This window comes from Ochotona princeps, chromosome 17, assembly GCF_030435755.1.
Source record: "Ochotona princeps isolate mOchPri1 chromosome 17, mOchPri1.hap1, whole genome shotgun sequence".
NCBI classification, from domain to species: Eukaryota; Metazoa; Chordata; class Mammalia; order Lagomorpha; family Ochotonidae; genus Ochotona; species Ochotona princeps.
This window is the reverse complement of record NC_080848.1, coordinates 53,634,061-53,647,573: the sequence shown is the minus strand read 5'-3', so window position 1 is coordinate 53,647,573 and position 13,513 is coordinate 53,634,061. Positions and strand designations below refer to the sequence as shown.

General features: G+C 53.4%; 2 protein-coding genes across 4 annotated transcripts; one reads left to right on the top strand and one right to left on the bottom strand.

Annotated features, from left to right (window-relative positions):
- Positions 1 to 6,622: 6,622 nt before the first annotated feature.
- Positions 6,623 to 8,261, bottom strand: SAT2 (spermidine/spermine N1-acetyltransferase family member 2). 2 transcript variants are annotated; one of them, XM_004594784.3, is made up of 7 exons: positions 8,144 to 8,261; positions 7,828 to 7,989; positions 7,666 to 7,717; positions 7,473 to 7,556; positions 7,289 to 7,390; positions 7,156 to 7,196; positions 6,623 to 6,986 (listed from the first exon to the last, which is right to left on the bottom strand). In XM_004594784.3, the coding sequence occupies exons 2-7, from the start codon at positions 7,891 to 7,893 to the stop codon at positions 6,819 to 6,821; spliced, it is 513 nt and encodes a 170-aa protein (XP_004594841.2). In that variant the 5' UTR covers positions 7,894 to 7,989; positions 8,144 to 8,261; the 3' UTR covers positions 6,623 to 6,818. The 2 variants fall into 2 exon arrangements, with proteins under 2 accessions (XP_004594841.2, XP_058531445.1); XM_058675462.1 differs by lacking the exons at positions 7,289 to 7,390; positions 8,144 to 8,261 and having other exon boundaries at positions 7,455 to 7,556; positions 7,828 to 8,080.
- Positions 8,262 to 8,946: 685 nt separating this feature from the next.
- SHBG (sex hormone binding globulin) lies at positions 8,947 to 12,111 on the top strand. Of its 2 annotated transcripts, none has more exons than XM_058675461.1 (8): positions 8,947 to 9,334; positions 9,455 to 9,546; positions 9,677 to 9,866; positions 10,088 to 10,249; positions 10,484 to 10,643; positions 10,789 to 10,925; positions 11,539 to 11,746; positions 11,943 to 12,111. In XM_058675461.1, the coding sequence occupies exons 1-8, from the start codon at positions 9,182 to 9,184 to the stop codon at positions 12,089 to 12,091; spliced, it is 1,251 nt and encodes a 416-aa protein (XP_058531444.1). In that variant the 5' UTR covers positions 8,947 to 9,181; the 3' UTR covers positions 12,092 to 12,111. The 2 variants fall into 2 exon arrangements, with proteins under 2 accessions (XP_058531444.1, XP_004594965.1); XM_004594908.3 differs by having other exon boundaries at positions 8,948 to 9,316.
- The last annotated feature ends 1,402 nt before the right edge of the window (positions 12,112 to 13,513 follow it).

Sequence of the window (13,513 nt, the reverse complement as noted above, 5' to 3'; positions counted from 1 at the left end):
TATAGGCTGTTTAAGATTCATGGAAAGTCCCAAAAAGCAAAATGTATCCTAGGTGGGTCAGGATTCCGGATCTTAGTATCTGAGGAAAAATCAAGATAGGGAAAATTGTCATGGAGTAAGGATAGTGGCGGGAAAACTTCGGATTCTTGAGCTAAGACAGGGAGTAGGGGGAAGTGAAAATCAAGGCAGAAGTTAGAACCCGAGGCATTGGTCCTCCCCTCCCCCGCCTCAGATATCCCAGTCACTGCTGAGTGCTAGAAACACAGAGATCTGAAAAGGTGTGCAATAGATTGGCAAAGGGACCGCTCAGCTTATAAATACACACAGTTTGGTTGAAGCTGCGATAGAGATAAGGAGAATATTAACGAAAACATGGCTAGCTGTTCTTTAACAGTGGTCATGAAGACACAGAGAAATAAATGCAAATTAAGATCTAAGGAATGAGTCGGACATGGCTGCAGGGGAAACAATGCAGTTAAGTTATTTTTTTAAGATTTATTTATTGAGCCCAGCGTGGTGGCCTAGCGGCTAAAGTCCTCACCTTTGAACGCACCGGGATCCGATATGGGTGGGTGCCAGTTCTAATCCTAGCAGCCCCACTTCCCATCCAGCTCCTTGCTTGTGGCCTGGGAAAGCAGTCGAGGATGGCCTGGAAAGACCAATTTACAGAGAAGAGAGAGAAAAATAAAATCTTCCATATGCTGGTTCACTCCCCAAGTGACCACAACAGCCAGAGCTGAGCTGATCCAAAGCCAGAAGCCAGGAGTGTCTTCCACGCGGGTGCAGGGTCCCACGGCTTTGGGCTGTCCTTGACTGCTTTCCCAGGCCACAAGCAGAGAACTGGATGGAAAGTGAGGCAGCTGGGACATGAACTGGTGACCCTAGGAACAGCTGGTGTTTGTAAGGGGAGCATTAGCCAATTGAGCCATCCTGTCAGGTCCAGGAACAGTATTCTTAAGAGAATAAGGGATATAAAGGTGCACAAACACAGCTGCATAGGCTTAGAAAACCACAGCTGTGATAGTCCCAGTAGCATCTGCTGGGAAGTGGGCAACTGCAGGAAGTAGGAGCCTGTCAATCAGATTAAGGAGGCTGGCCTTGACTGTTTATGGAGAGCAGGGAGATTGACGTTACAAATGAAGAGTCAGGGTGCTCTTGTGAGGCAGTTTTTGCCGCTAAAAGAGATGCTGATGACTTGACTCTACAATAAAAAATACATCTTAAAAAAAAAAGAGATGTATTTATTTTCATTGGAAAGTCAGATACACAGAGAGGAGGAGGAGAGACAGAGAGGAAGATCTTCCATCCGCTGATTGACTCCCCAAGTGGCCACAATGGCTGGAGTTGAGCCAGTTCAAAGCCAGGAGCCCAGAGCCTCTTCCAGGTCTCCCATCCATGTCTCTCCGGGACATGAACTGGCGCCTACACAAGATCTCAGCATATGCAAGGCGAGGACTTTAGCCACTAGGCTACTGAGCCCAGTCCAAAACAGAATTTTTTTACTTTTTTTTTTTTTAACACTGTTAATTCCTAGTTGCTCCACTAACTGATCTGGCTCCCTGATGATGTGCCTGGGAAAGCATAAGAGGATGGTTCAAGTACTTGGACTCCTGCCACCAGTACAGGAACCAGGGAGAAAGCTCCTGTCTCCTGGACTTGGCCTGTCCTGGCACGGTCATCACAGCCATCTGGGGAATGATACAGCAGATGGATCTCTGTCTCTCTGTATTTCCCTCTCTGTAACTCTGACTTCCAATTAAATAAATATTTAAACAATAAAGTGCCGAGCCAATAGCCTAGTGGCTCAAGTCCTCGCCTTGAATGCAGCCCGGGATCCCATATAGGCCCTGCTTCTAATCCCGGTGGCCCCCCCTTCCCATACAGCTCCCTGCTTGTGGCCTGGCAAAGCAGTAGAGGATGGCACAAAGTGTTGAGCCCCTGCACCCACGTGGGAGGCCCTAAGGAAGCTCCTGGCTCCTGGCTTCGGATCGGCTCAGCTCTGGTCTAGCCATTGTGGGTGCCTAGGGAGTGAACCAGTGAATAGAAGATCCTGCCTCTCCTCTCTGTAAATCTGACTTTCCAATAAAACAGAAATAAATAGGGTCTGGCGTGGTGGCCTAGAGGCTAAAGTCCTCACCTTGAATGCGGCAGGATCCCATATGGGCACCGGTTCTGATCCCGGCAGCTTCACTTCCCATCCAGCTCCCTGCTTGTGGCCTGGGAAAGCAGTCGAGGACAGCTCAAAGCTTTGGGACCCTGCACCCGCGTGGGAGACCCAGAAGAAGTTCCTGGTTCCTGGCTTCGGACTGGAGCAGCACCGGCTGTTGCGGATCACTTGGGGAGTGAATCATCGGACAGAAGATCTTCCTATCTCTCTTCCTCTCTGTATATCTGACTTTGAAATAAAAATAAATAAATCTTTTTTAAAAAAGAAAGCAATCTTAAAAAAAAAAAAAAAAAAACCAATGGGGGCCCAGTCGGGCAAAGCCACTGTACCTACCAGAACAGGAAGTGAACTAAGTCAGCCTGGGCCAAGAATCCTCCAGTGAGCATGAGATCTGCCACTGGGAGCTAACCTGATAGATGAACTTGAGGAACTCCTCTGTCAGGACGCAGTCCCTGCAGGTGAGAGAAAGAACCAAGGCTGGGAGCATCCCAGACAATCCAGGTTACAATACCTGGCATTTGTGCGATTCAGATCTGGGGGTGGGCCATGCTGGGCTATTTCATAGCACCCATTGGCAGATGTGAGAACCAGGATGAGGTGTGGGATGGGTCAGGTTCACTTTAGGGCTGGTACTGGGGGCTGTCTAGGCTGGGCTAGGCAGCCGACCCACCAGCATGAGCTGGACCTGGGGGCAGGCTGGGCTGAGCCAGGGTGCAGCACCCATCACTGAATGCTGACGTAAGGCAAACAATGCCAGGCTGCAGCACAGCATCCACCAGCACATGTCACACTGGTGGGGCTGGCAAGCCCAGGAGGGGGACTGTGGTGGCTCCCCTGCTGGGTCACTGCTCCTGCTGGTGCAAGAGAGCTGGGACTTGGGGCAGACCTGGCTGGACAGGACTACAAAATACATTGGCCTGCATGTGAGCTGGGTTTGGGGAAAGCCAGACTAGGCTAAGCGAATGTATCCACTGGTGCATACATGAGCCAGAATAAGTGCAGTTGGTCAGGCTTTGCTACAGCTGGCCGGTTCTGGGACTAGGGTTAGGTCCTGTCGGAGTAGAATGCAGTAATACCTACAGAGTGCAAGATCAGGAGCTGGACCCGACAGGATAGCCTAGTGGTTTAAATATGGGTACTGGTTTGTGCCCTGTCTGCTCCACTTCCCTTCCAGCTCCCTGACTGTTGCCTGGGAAAACTGTGGAGGATGGTCCAAAGGCTTGGGACTCTGCACCTGCATGGGAGACCTGGGGGACACTCCTGTATCCTGATCAGCTTAGCTCCAGCCACTGTAGCTGCTTTGGGAGTGAATGAGAAGATGGAAGATCTTTCTTTTTGTCTCTCCTACTCTCTGTAGATCTGCCTTTCCAATTAAAATAATAAATAAATCTCATAATAAATAAATCTTAAAAAGGAAGATCTGGGGTTATGAGTGGGCCTAATAAGGGAAATGTAGGCACCCCTCTGATGGGCTACAGCTCCCCCCAGTGAGCATGAACCAGGGCTGGGGTGGACCTGGCTGCACAGGTGACAGCACCCCCACCTGGACAGTGGGGTGAGTCAGGCTGAGCTAGGCTGCAGCACCCATTGATTTGTATGAGAGCCAAATGGAATACAGGACAGACCAGACCAGTCTGCTGCACATACTGGCATGCACAGGAACCGGGGCCTGGGGGAGTTATAGGGGACTGCTCCAATTAGGCTGCAGTTTCTGCTGGTGTGCCTGAGGGCTGAGTGTGAGGTAAAGAGTTGGACTGGGCCACAGCATCCATTGCTTTGTGTAGAGATGGGGCTGGAGAAAGAACTGATCAGGTGACTGCAACCACCAGTGTTTGTGTAAGCTAATGTGACTGACAGACTGAGCCAGGCCCCACACTGGCTAGCATACATAGGAGTCAGGTTTAGGGTCACCCCTTGTAAGGATTCTTTGGGGTCTCCCCCAACTAGACCACTGAACACAAAACTCCAACACTGAGGAAAATTACAGGATCCGTGGTCTCACCACAGAGTGTGTGTATCAGAACTGGGCCTCGGGCATGGCGCAGTAGCCTAATGGTTAAAGTCCTCTCCTTGAACATGCCAGGATCCCATAAGGGCACCAGTTCTAACCCCAGCTGCCCCACTTCTCACCCAACTCCCTGCTTATGACTTGCGAAAGCAGTCGAGGACATCCCAAAACCTTGGGACCCTGCACCCGTGAGGGAGACCTGGTTCCTGGCTTCAGGTTGGCTCAGCTCCAGCTGTTGCAGCTGCCTGGGGAGTGAACCATCAGACGAAAGATCTTCCTCTCTGTCTCTGCTCCTCTCTGTATATCTGTTTGTTTGTTTGTTTGTTAAGATTTATTTATTTTTATTGCAAAGTCAGATATACAGAGAGGAGGAGAGACAGAGAGGAAGATCTTCCGTCCGATGATTCACTCCCCACGTTACTGCAACGGCCAGTGCTGCGCCGATCCAAAGCCAGGAGCCAGGAACCTCTTCCAGGTCTCCCACTCAGGTGCAGGGTCCCAAGGCTTTGGGCTGTCCTCAACTGCTTGTCCAGGCCACAATCAGGGAGCTGGATGGGAAGCGGAGCTGCCGGGATTAGAACCAGTGCCCATATGGGATCCTGGTGCGTTCAAGGCGAGGACTTAAGCCTCTAGGCCATGAGGCTGGGCCCTCATTTCTTCACTTAAAAAAAAGATTTATTTGTTTTTTATTGCAAAGTCAGATATACAGATATACAGATGGCCTTGGGACCCTGTACCCACATAGTAGACCCAGGAGAAGCTCCTGGCTTCTGGTTTCAGCACCAGCTGCTACAGCTGTTTGGGAAGTGAACCAGTGGACAGAAGATCTTTCAGCCTGTCTTTCCTTTTCCTGTCTCACCTTCTCCTTGTAAATGATTTGCCTTTCCAGTAAAAACAAATAAATCTTAAAAAAAAAAAAAAAAAGGTGGAAAATGGACCGGTTTCCCACCTTGTGTCTTTAGTCTTAAAGGTTTTAGTGTTGCTGAACTTGACTCTTTTGGAAGGCATATGGGACCAAATAAAAAAACTGTGACTTTTTTTTGAAAGATTCATTTATTTTTATTGGAAAGGCAGATTTACAGAGAGGAGAAACAGAGAGGAAAATCTTCTGTCTGCTGATTCACATTCCAGTGGCCACAAGGGCTGAAGCTGAGAGCCAGGAACTTCCTCCAGGTCTCCCACTTGTGTGCAGGGTCCCAAGGCTTTGGGCCATTCTCCACTGCTTTCCCAGACCACAAACAGGGAGCTGGATGGGAAGTGGAGCAGTGGTGACATAAACTGGCACCCATAATGGATCCCAATGCTTGGAGGTGGAAGATCAGCTAGTTAAGACATTGTGCACGGCCCACAATTCTGTGATTTTTTTTTAATTGGAAAGTCAGATCAAATTTATGGAGAGAAGGAAAAACAGAGAAAGATCTTTTGTCCGCTGGTTCATTCCCCAAGTGGCTGCAATGGCTGGAGCTGAGCCAATCTGAAGCCAGGAGCTGGGAGCTTCTTCCATGTTTCCCATGTGGATGCAGGGTCCCAAGGTTTTGGGCCATTCTCTAGTTTTCCCAGGCCATAAGCAGGGAGCTATAAGGGAAGTGCAGGGAGCTGGAAGGGAAGTGGAACAGCTGGGACATGAACCATATGGTGTCCTGGTGCTTACAAAGTGAGAATTTAGCCATTGAGCCATTGCACTGGGCCCAACCTTGCCTTTTTTAAAAGAAAAAAACCAGGGACCAGGCGCGGCGGCCTAGAGGCTAAAGTTCTTGCCTTGAATGCGCCAGGATCCCATATGGGCGCCGGTTCTGATTCCGGTGGCCCCACTTCCCATCCAGCTCCCTGCTTGTGGCCTGGAAAAGCAGTCGAGGACAGCCCAAAGCTTTGGGATCCTGCACCCGTGTGAGAGACCTGGAAAAAGTTCCTGGTTCCTGGCTTTGGATTGGCGCAGCATCGGCCGTTGCAGTAACGTGAGGAGTGAATCATCGGACGGAAGATCTTCCTCTCTCTCTCTCCTCCTCTCTGTAATATCTGACTTTGCAATGAAATTAAAATAAGTCTTTAAAAAAATTAATAAATAAAATAAAAGTAAAAGAACCAGCTAGCTGAACTGGTTGTTACAAGCTGGGGAACTGTCCTTTCCAGTGCCCCTTGAAATGTCAACAGCAGGTGGCAGTCTGTTCTGTCAGTGGAGTCCTGGGCCTGCCTCTGACTCAGATCTGGGGCAGCCTAACCCACACGCCTTCGTTTGGTTCCCGCACATGAGAAAGGTGATATGTCAAGCTTTCACCCGTTCTTCTTTTATCCCAGTTCCACAAGGCCAGAACTGAGACACTGGCAAATTGTGGATGATGGTCACCGTGGGCCCACCTCTCCCCCCAGGGGAGCATCCACTGCCCAGAATATTCAGTAAGGGTCTTAAGGTGGCGACAGCTTATCATCCCATCAAGTCCGAACGCGGGTCAAGTCAGGGCAAGTCTCATTTATTGTTCACCCAACAAGGAGGAGAAGTCCCACATCCTTGCTCAATCCTGCTCTTATGGTACTTTGAGAATATGTCCCTGGCAGCCTTCCCTTCCAGGGAGGTGTCTCTGAGGAGTGCTGGAGTTCATGGAGGAGAGAGAGGCTGCAGTGGAGAGAGAACCCCGAGAGACAGTGTCACCTCCCTGCCAACATCCTCATCGCCTCTCCTTCGAAGCGGAAGGCTCGCCAGCCCTCTGCTGCAGTCAGGTCCTGGGCTCCCAGGGCCTTGTACAAGTCCATGGCCTTTTTGTTCCAGTCCAAGACTGCCAGGCGGAACTGGGAGCAGCCCTTGTCCAGGGCCACCTGTGTGAGAGAGAGAGAGCAAGAGAGAGTCAATTCTCACTTCCCTGGGGCTCATGGAGGGAGAGCATTTCTTTTTCTTTTCCCTTATGCAACCCAAGGACCACCCCTCCCCATTCACTCTGGCTTTTTCAACAAGCTTCCTGGTAAGCACATCACACCTTCTCCTCACCTCAGCCACCTTTTGGATTATTTTGGTACCAATCCCCTGGCCTGTTGCGGAGAGAAAGAAGTAAAAAGAGTGATGGAGCTGAAGAGGATGCCAAACCACCCCAGGCTGGGACGAGGGGCCCCCTTGCCCCCACCTCGGTATTGCGGCTTCACGTAGATGTCTTCCAAGTAGACATTGCGACCCTTCCAGGTGCTGTATATGAAGTAGTACAGCCCATAGCCCACTATGCAGGGCCCTGAGAGAGGCAGAGAGGAGGCATAAGGGCTAAAGGGCCAAGGCACCTGGCGGGATAGGCACACCTGCACACCTGCTCTTACCGGGCTGCTCCCCTGGCGCTGGAGGAAGCTCTGCTACCAGACAGTGATAGAAAGCATTCTCTCCAAAGCCATCTGCCCTCAGAGCTGCGGAGATTGGAGGAATGACACAGAGACATCATGAGACGACCTGCGTGTACGCCTAGCCCAGAGCTGTGGCCCTCCCGCCTCCCACAGCCTCCAAAAGGACCCCCACCTTCTTCACTGATCTTCACTTGATCCGACAGTTTCTCGAACTCAGCGAGCTCCTAGGGCAGAAGGACCCAAGAGGAGATGAGCAGCCAGGTTCCAGGGCGCGCCCCACTCTCGAGACCCCCACCCCGCCTCCGACTTTCCCCCGCGGCACCGCAGCTTTCACCCGAATTAGCCTCAGGATCTCTCCACAGTCTCCCGCCTTGGCCTTTCGGATCCGCACGGAGGCCATCCTGCTCCCTACTGTCTGGAAACAAAGTCCACGACTCCCCTACTTCCGTTTCGCAGGGCGCCTGCCCAGGGCCTACACACTCGGATCCCGAAAAGCCTGAGGAAAGCAGGGGCGGCGGGGTGTGTCGCGGGCGGGGAAACCGAGCAGGGGTCGCCTCAGCACCTCCTGCTCCCCACCCCCAAGCCGAGCAGGGGCTCAGGGGAGAGAGCTAGGTGGTCCTCGCTCCCATCAGCCCTCCCCCAAGGCTCACCCGCCAGCCAATCAGCTCGCTGTGGGCGCGGCCTCGCGCCAGCCCCGCCCCTGGACGCCGAGTCTTGTGACTGGCCACCCGCCATGCGGGGTCAAGGCTGGAGTGGCCGGGCATGCCTGGCTGTTGTTCCCGAAACATTTCCCGCCTCTCCGGAGAGACACTACACTCGCCGGAAGTCACAGTCGTCTCGTACCTCTTTCATGGGAGTGTGCAGGGTTGGCGAGTTCATCCTCCGTGTTCGCTCACCCAGACTCTGGGATTGGAAACGGGGAGGTGGACGGGGAGCCCCAAGACTTTCAGATCCCTCGACTCCCCTCACACACACACCCCGTGACTACAAGTGTGACTTCGACATTCCTTGCATTTTAAAATGGGTTGGTCTGCTGGCACACGGGTCAGGTCCTGCGGTAAACGGAAAGGCAAGATAATTGCGAGTGGGGTGGTAGTGGTTGGGGATCGGCTCCTTCTTGGTATCCACTAAATCACACAATGGCTTCTTGTGCCAGAGGCCTCTGAGTCCTGGGAAAACACGGGGGAGTTGCTCAGAGCAGATAGTGGGTTCTCGGCCTGCCGTATCTGCATTAACTGTCTCTCGCAGCAACCCTGCACCCTATGCGGGAGGGATTATTTTGCTCTAGGACTGGGAGCAAAAGGTCAAGTGACTTGTTCAAGGTCAGCTCATACCAGACTGTGCAGTTCCCATGGCTCATCCTGATGGATGGAGATGGAGAGCAGGTGGGCGTGAGCCGTGAGAGCCTGGGACAGCAAGCTGTGGAGGAGGAGGGAGTGAGGTGGCTTCACCCGGGACGCTCAGCCCGCTCTGTTGGCAGCGAGGGGTGGCAACTGCAGTGTCCCTCACCCCTGTTGTCCTCAGAGGGGCCGCTGGGTCACTGGCCCTGCCTCTCTTCCCCTCCCCCTCCTCCCCCACTGGGCGGCAACCTTTAACCCTCCATCACCGTTTGGCTGGCAAGGCTGCCAGTCCCCACAGATTCATTTCGCCCCAGAGCTGCATGAGCCAGATTTGCAGTCCGGCTGATTATGGAGAACAGAGGCCCATGGGCCATCCTGCGTGGGCTGCTGCTGTCGCTGCTGTTGCTGCTACCGCCACCGCCATTGCCACCGACACCTCATACCCACCTGCCACTGGTCCTGGGACACATTCTGTCCAACCAGGTGCACAAGCCAGCCGGGGTCCAGGGCTCACTGGTCCTGCTTGGGGTTTCAGCATGCTGCACTTTGACTCTGCCCTTCTCCCTTTTCCCCTTGGCCTGTCTCAGGCGCGTCCTTTATCCAGTTTATTCTCTCTGATAGAGTGCTGAGGACCCTTCCGCTGTGCGCCTCAGCAGTAGCCCAGGACAAGAGCCCCTCCTGGTCCTGACTTTTGATGTCACCAAGCTTACCAAGTAAGGGATCTGCCCAGCCTCTTGAACCTTTCTCCCAATCTTCTCTCCAGCAGCTCGCTCGCTCTCTCTCTCTCTAACACACACACTCACCACACACACACACAGAATCTCCCCTTCTGTGTCCTTGCAGGGTCTCTTCCTCCTTCGAGCTTCAAACGTGGGATCCAGAGGGAGTGATCTTCTATGGTGACGCCAACGTGGAAGATGACTGGTTCATGCTGGGACTTCGGGCTGGCAGGCCTGAGATCCAAATGCACAATCCCTGGGCCCAGCTGACGGTGGGCGCAGGACCCCCGCTGAATGACGGCAGGTGGCATCAGGTGAGCCTGCACTGCTCTGAGGACAGAGAACAGAAATGGGACGCCCCTTCAGTGCCACTGCTCTGCTTCTTTTTATTCTGCAAATGCAGAATTTCTCACCCCCTCCTGAAGTAATTGTGTGTGTCCCTGTTTGTTTTCTGAGGTGGATTTGGAAGGCTCAGTCTCCAGGGCTTGTTCTCTGCAGGAAAACTGTGGTTCTGCCCCTTTCCGCCTTCCTGCAGGTGGACTTGAAGATCAAGGGCGACTCATTGCTACTGGACGTGGATGGGGAGGAGGTGCTGAGGCTGAGCCAGATTTCTGGGTCCCTGCACAACAAGTCCCAGCATATCATGCGGCTGGCCATTGGGGGGCTGCTGTTCCCTCTTTCCATCTTGCGTTTACCGGTAAATACATCCCCAGGGGCCGGAAGTTGGCCCAAGCTGGGTAAAGCAGCGCTGGGGTAGGTGGCTGTGGGAATCTCTTCTGCTTTGGGGGGTAGGGGTGGGGCTACCAAAAGCCTGATCCTAATGGGGTAAGGGAATTAACGTGGGAGCAGAGGGCTCGGCCTGGGACTCCAATGTCGTGCTTCTAGCATCACAGTACATCACTGTATCTTCCCTCATCCTCATCCCGGTCAGCTGGTCCCTGCCCTGGATGGCTGCCTGCGCCGGAGTACTTGGCTGGACCCACAGGCCCAGATCTCAGCCTCGGCCCATCGCAGCGGCAGAAGCTGTGACACAGACTTGCAGCCCGGGACGTTCTTCCCTCCAGGGACTCGCGCTGAGTTCAGTCTCCAAGGTAGACCCCTCTGCCTGCCTGGCAGGCTCCACCTTCCCCTGTCTCCCTCTGCCGCCTGCCCCCTCCCTCCACGAAGCCACCACCTTCCCCACTTCCTCCCTGCCCCCAGCTGGAGACAGCACAGCAGGATCATGTCTCTCCTTAGATCTTCCCCAGCCCTGTGCAGAGCCCTGGGCCTTCTCTGTGGTGCTGGAACTCAAGCCAACCCGGGACTCAGGCCACCTCCTTGCCCTTGGGACACCAGAGAATCCTTCTTGGCTCAGCCTCCGCCTCCGTGACCAAGTAAAGAGAGGGAGGCCCTGCTTGGGTTGTGTGATACCTGGGAACAACAGGCTCAAAAGTGTCAACATTACGCAGGCTTCAGGGTGGGTGGGGGTGGTGCCGGGGACATTGCTGGAAGCTGCCACAGCAAATAAGTGAATTTTGTCTAGGTCGGGGTTTGGGGTGATTTCATAGAAGGTGAAATTGGGCCAGGATATTTTAAAAGATGCATTTATGTAATTATATTGGAAAGGCAGATTTACAGAGAAAAGGAGAGACAGAGAAAGATCTTCCATTCATTGGTTCACTCCCCAAGTGGCCATCATGACCAAAGCTGAGCAAATCTAAAGCCAGGAGCTTCTTCTGTTTTTTTTTTTTTTATGTGGGTGCAGAGTCCCAAGGATTTGGGTCATCCTCCACTACTTTCCTAGGCCATAAGCAGGGAGCTGGATGGGAAGTAGAACAGCCTGGACACGAACCCCAGGGCCCAAATGAGATCCCTGTGCTTGGAGGTGGAGAACTAACCACTTGAGTCATTGCGCTGGGCCTTGGGGCAGGGTTTAAGTGGGAAGAGTAGGTAAACATGGGGCTCACTCTTTCGTCTTACCCCGTCCCTGCCCCACACCCTCTGCAGAAGGTGATGCTATCTTCCGGGTTGGAGCCAGGGTTGGATCTGCCGCTGGCTTGGGGATTGCCTCTACAACTGACACTGAATTTGTCCTCGGCCGTCTTGAGCCAGGGTTTGGAGAAGAAGGTCCTTTCTCTATCTCCCCTGGGCCTAGAACCTATGCTCAACCTCTGGGCCCAGCCTCAGGGGCGTCTTTTCCTAGGAGCCTTACCAGGTAAGGAACCAGGATGTTCAAGTTCCTTAGTATATCGTGAGGGAGCAGCTGAAGGCTGGGGGTGGGGGAGGGAGGGAAGGAAGGACACTAGGAGGGAAGAAAAGGGCGCAAGAGGGATTGGGCTGGGGGGAAGGGATTGTTGGACCCCTCCCTGCCCCCTTCCTGCCGTAATGCCACCTTTGCCACCTCCCTCTAGGAGAGGACTCTTTGGCCTCCTTCTGTTTGGCCGGCCTTTGGGCCCAAGGCCAGAAGCTGGACATGGACCGGGCCCTGAATAGAAGCTACGACCTCTGGAGTCACAGCTGTCCCTCGAGCCCAGGCAATGGCACTGACACTTCCTATTAAATCCATCCCCTTGCAAATCATTCAATCGCTTCTTGTAGAGTTTCTACTGGGCACTGTGCCATGCACTGAGACGGATGGATGAGCAGTCCCCAACTTCTCCCCTCTTGCTGCTCCCAGTCCCGTGGGGGAGGCCAGCTGACGTCATATACTCACTGAGGGGTGGGTAACTGGCTGCGTTCAGGAGAACAGAGGAAAGAGTAGAGAGAAGGATGTCAAGCGGAGGAGGCCAGAAGGGCCTCGACTCCCTGGGCTGAAGTTCCCCCTCCCCATCAGCATCTGCAGACACACACACAACGGATGGGGGTCACTGTATAGTGACCTGGAGCCCACCTCCTTGCCCTGTGCCTGTTCCCACTGAGTCTCCAGAATGATCTAGAGCAATCAGTAGGAAGGGGAGAGATGGGATTTTGTTCCCAGATTCATTCTAGTCCTTGGATGGACTGGTGACTGCTGCCCAGGGAAGGAACGGCAGGGGGCGTGAGAGGGTCATGAGATGGGGGCAGGGGTTCTGGGACAGGGGTGGAGGCAGGGAGGAAGAGGGGAGGAGAGCACCAGGAGAAGGCTGCCTCTTTCCTAGTCTGTCTACTTGCTGGGTGCTCATGTGCTTTGCTGGGACCAATACACCCAGGAGTATCCGTGCCTTGAAAGGCAGTGTGAGCTGACCCTCAGACCTGGGCCTCTGGGAACCCAGCTCTGCTCTGCGACCCCTCTTGCCTCAGCCCCCAGTTGCTGGGAGACCCTCCTGGCCAAACCCCTAGCTTGTGGCCCCCCAGCTCTCAGCCCACTTAGGGATCCTTGTATCTGAGCTGAGCACTCCCACCTGCCACATACAGAGCCTTTGGCGCTCCAGGTTTCAGCCCCTTCCTCTCATTCCTCCTCTCTCTTAAGAACTGTTCATCTATTACCCAATCTCAAGGTCCCAGGGCAATTTTAGTGTCTCTCAGCTTTCTGGTTTCTTTCTTTTTTTTTTTTTTAAGATTTATTTATTTTTATTACAAAGTCAGATATACACAGAGGAGGAGAGATAGAGAGGAAGATCTTCCGTCCGATGATTCACTCCCCAGGTGACCGCCACTGCCGGTACTGCGCCAATCCGAAGCCAGGAACCAGGAACCTCTTCCGGGTCTCCCACGCGCTTGCAGGGTCCCAAGGCTTTGGGCTGTCCTTGACTGCTTTCCTAGGCCACAAGCAGGGAGCTGGATGGGAAGTGGAACTGCCGGGATTAGAACCGGCACCCATATGGGATCCCGGCGCGTTCAAGGCAAGGACTTTAGCTGCTAGGCCACACCGTCGGGCCCTGGTTTTTTTATTTTAAGATTGGTTTACTTGAAGGACAAAGTTGCACAGAATGAGAGAGAGAGGGAGAGACACAAAGAGAGATCTTCCATCTGCTGGTTTGTTTCCCACATGAATAGAACAGCC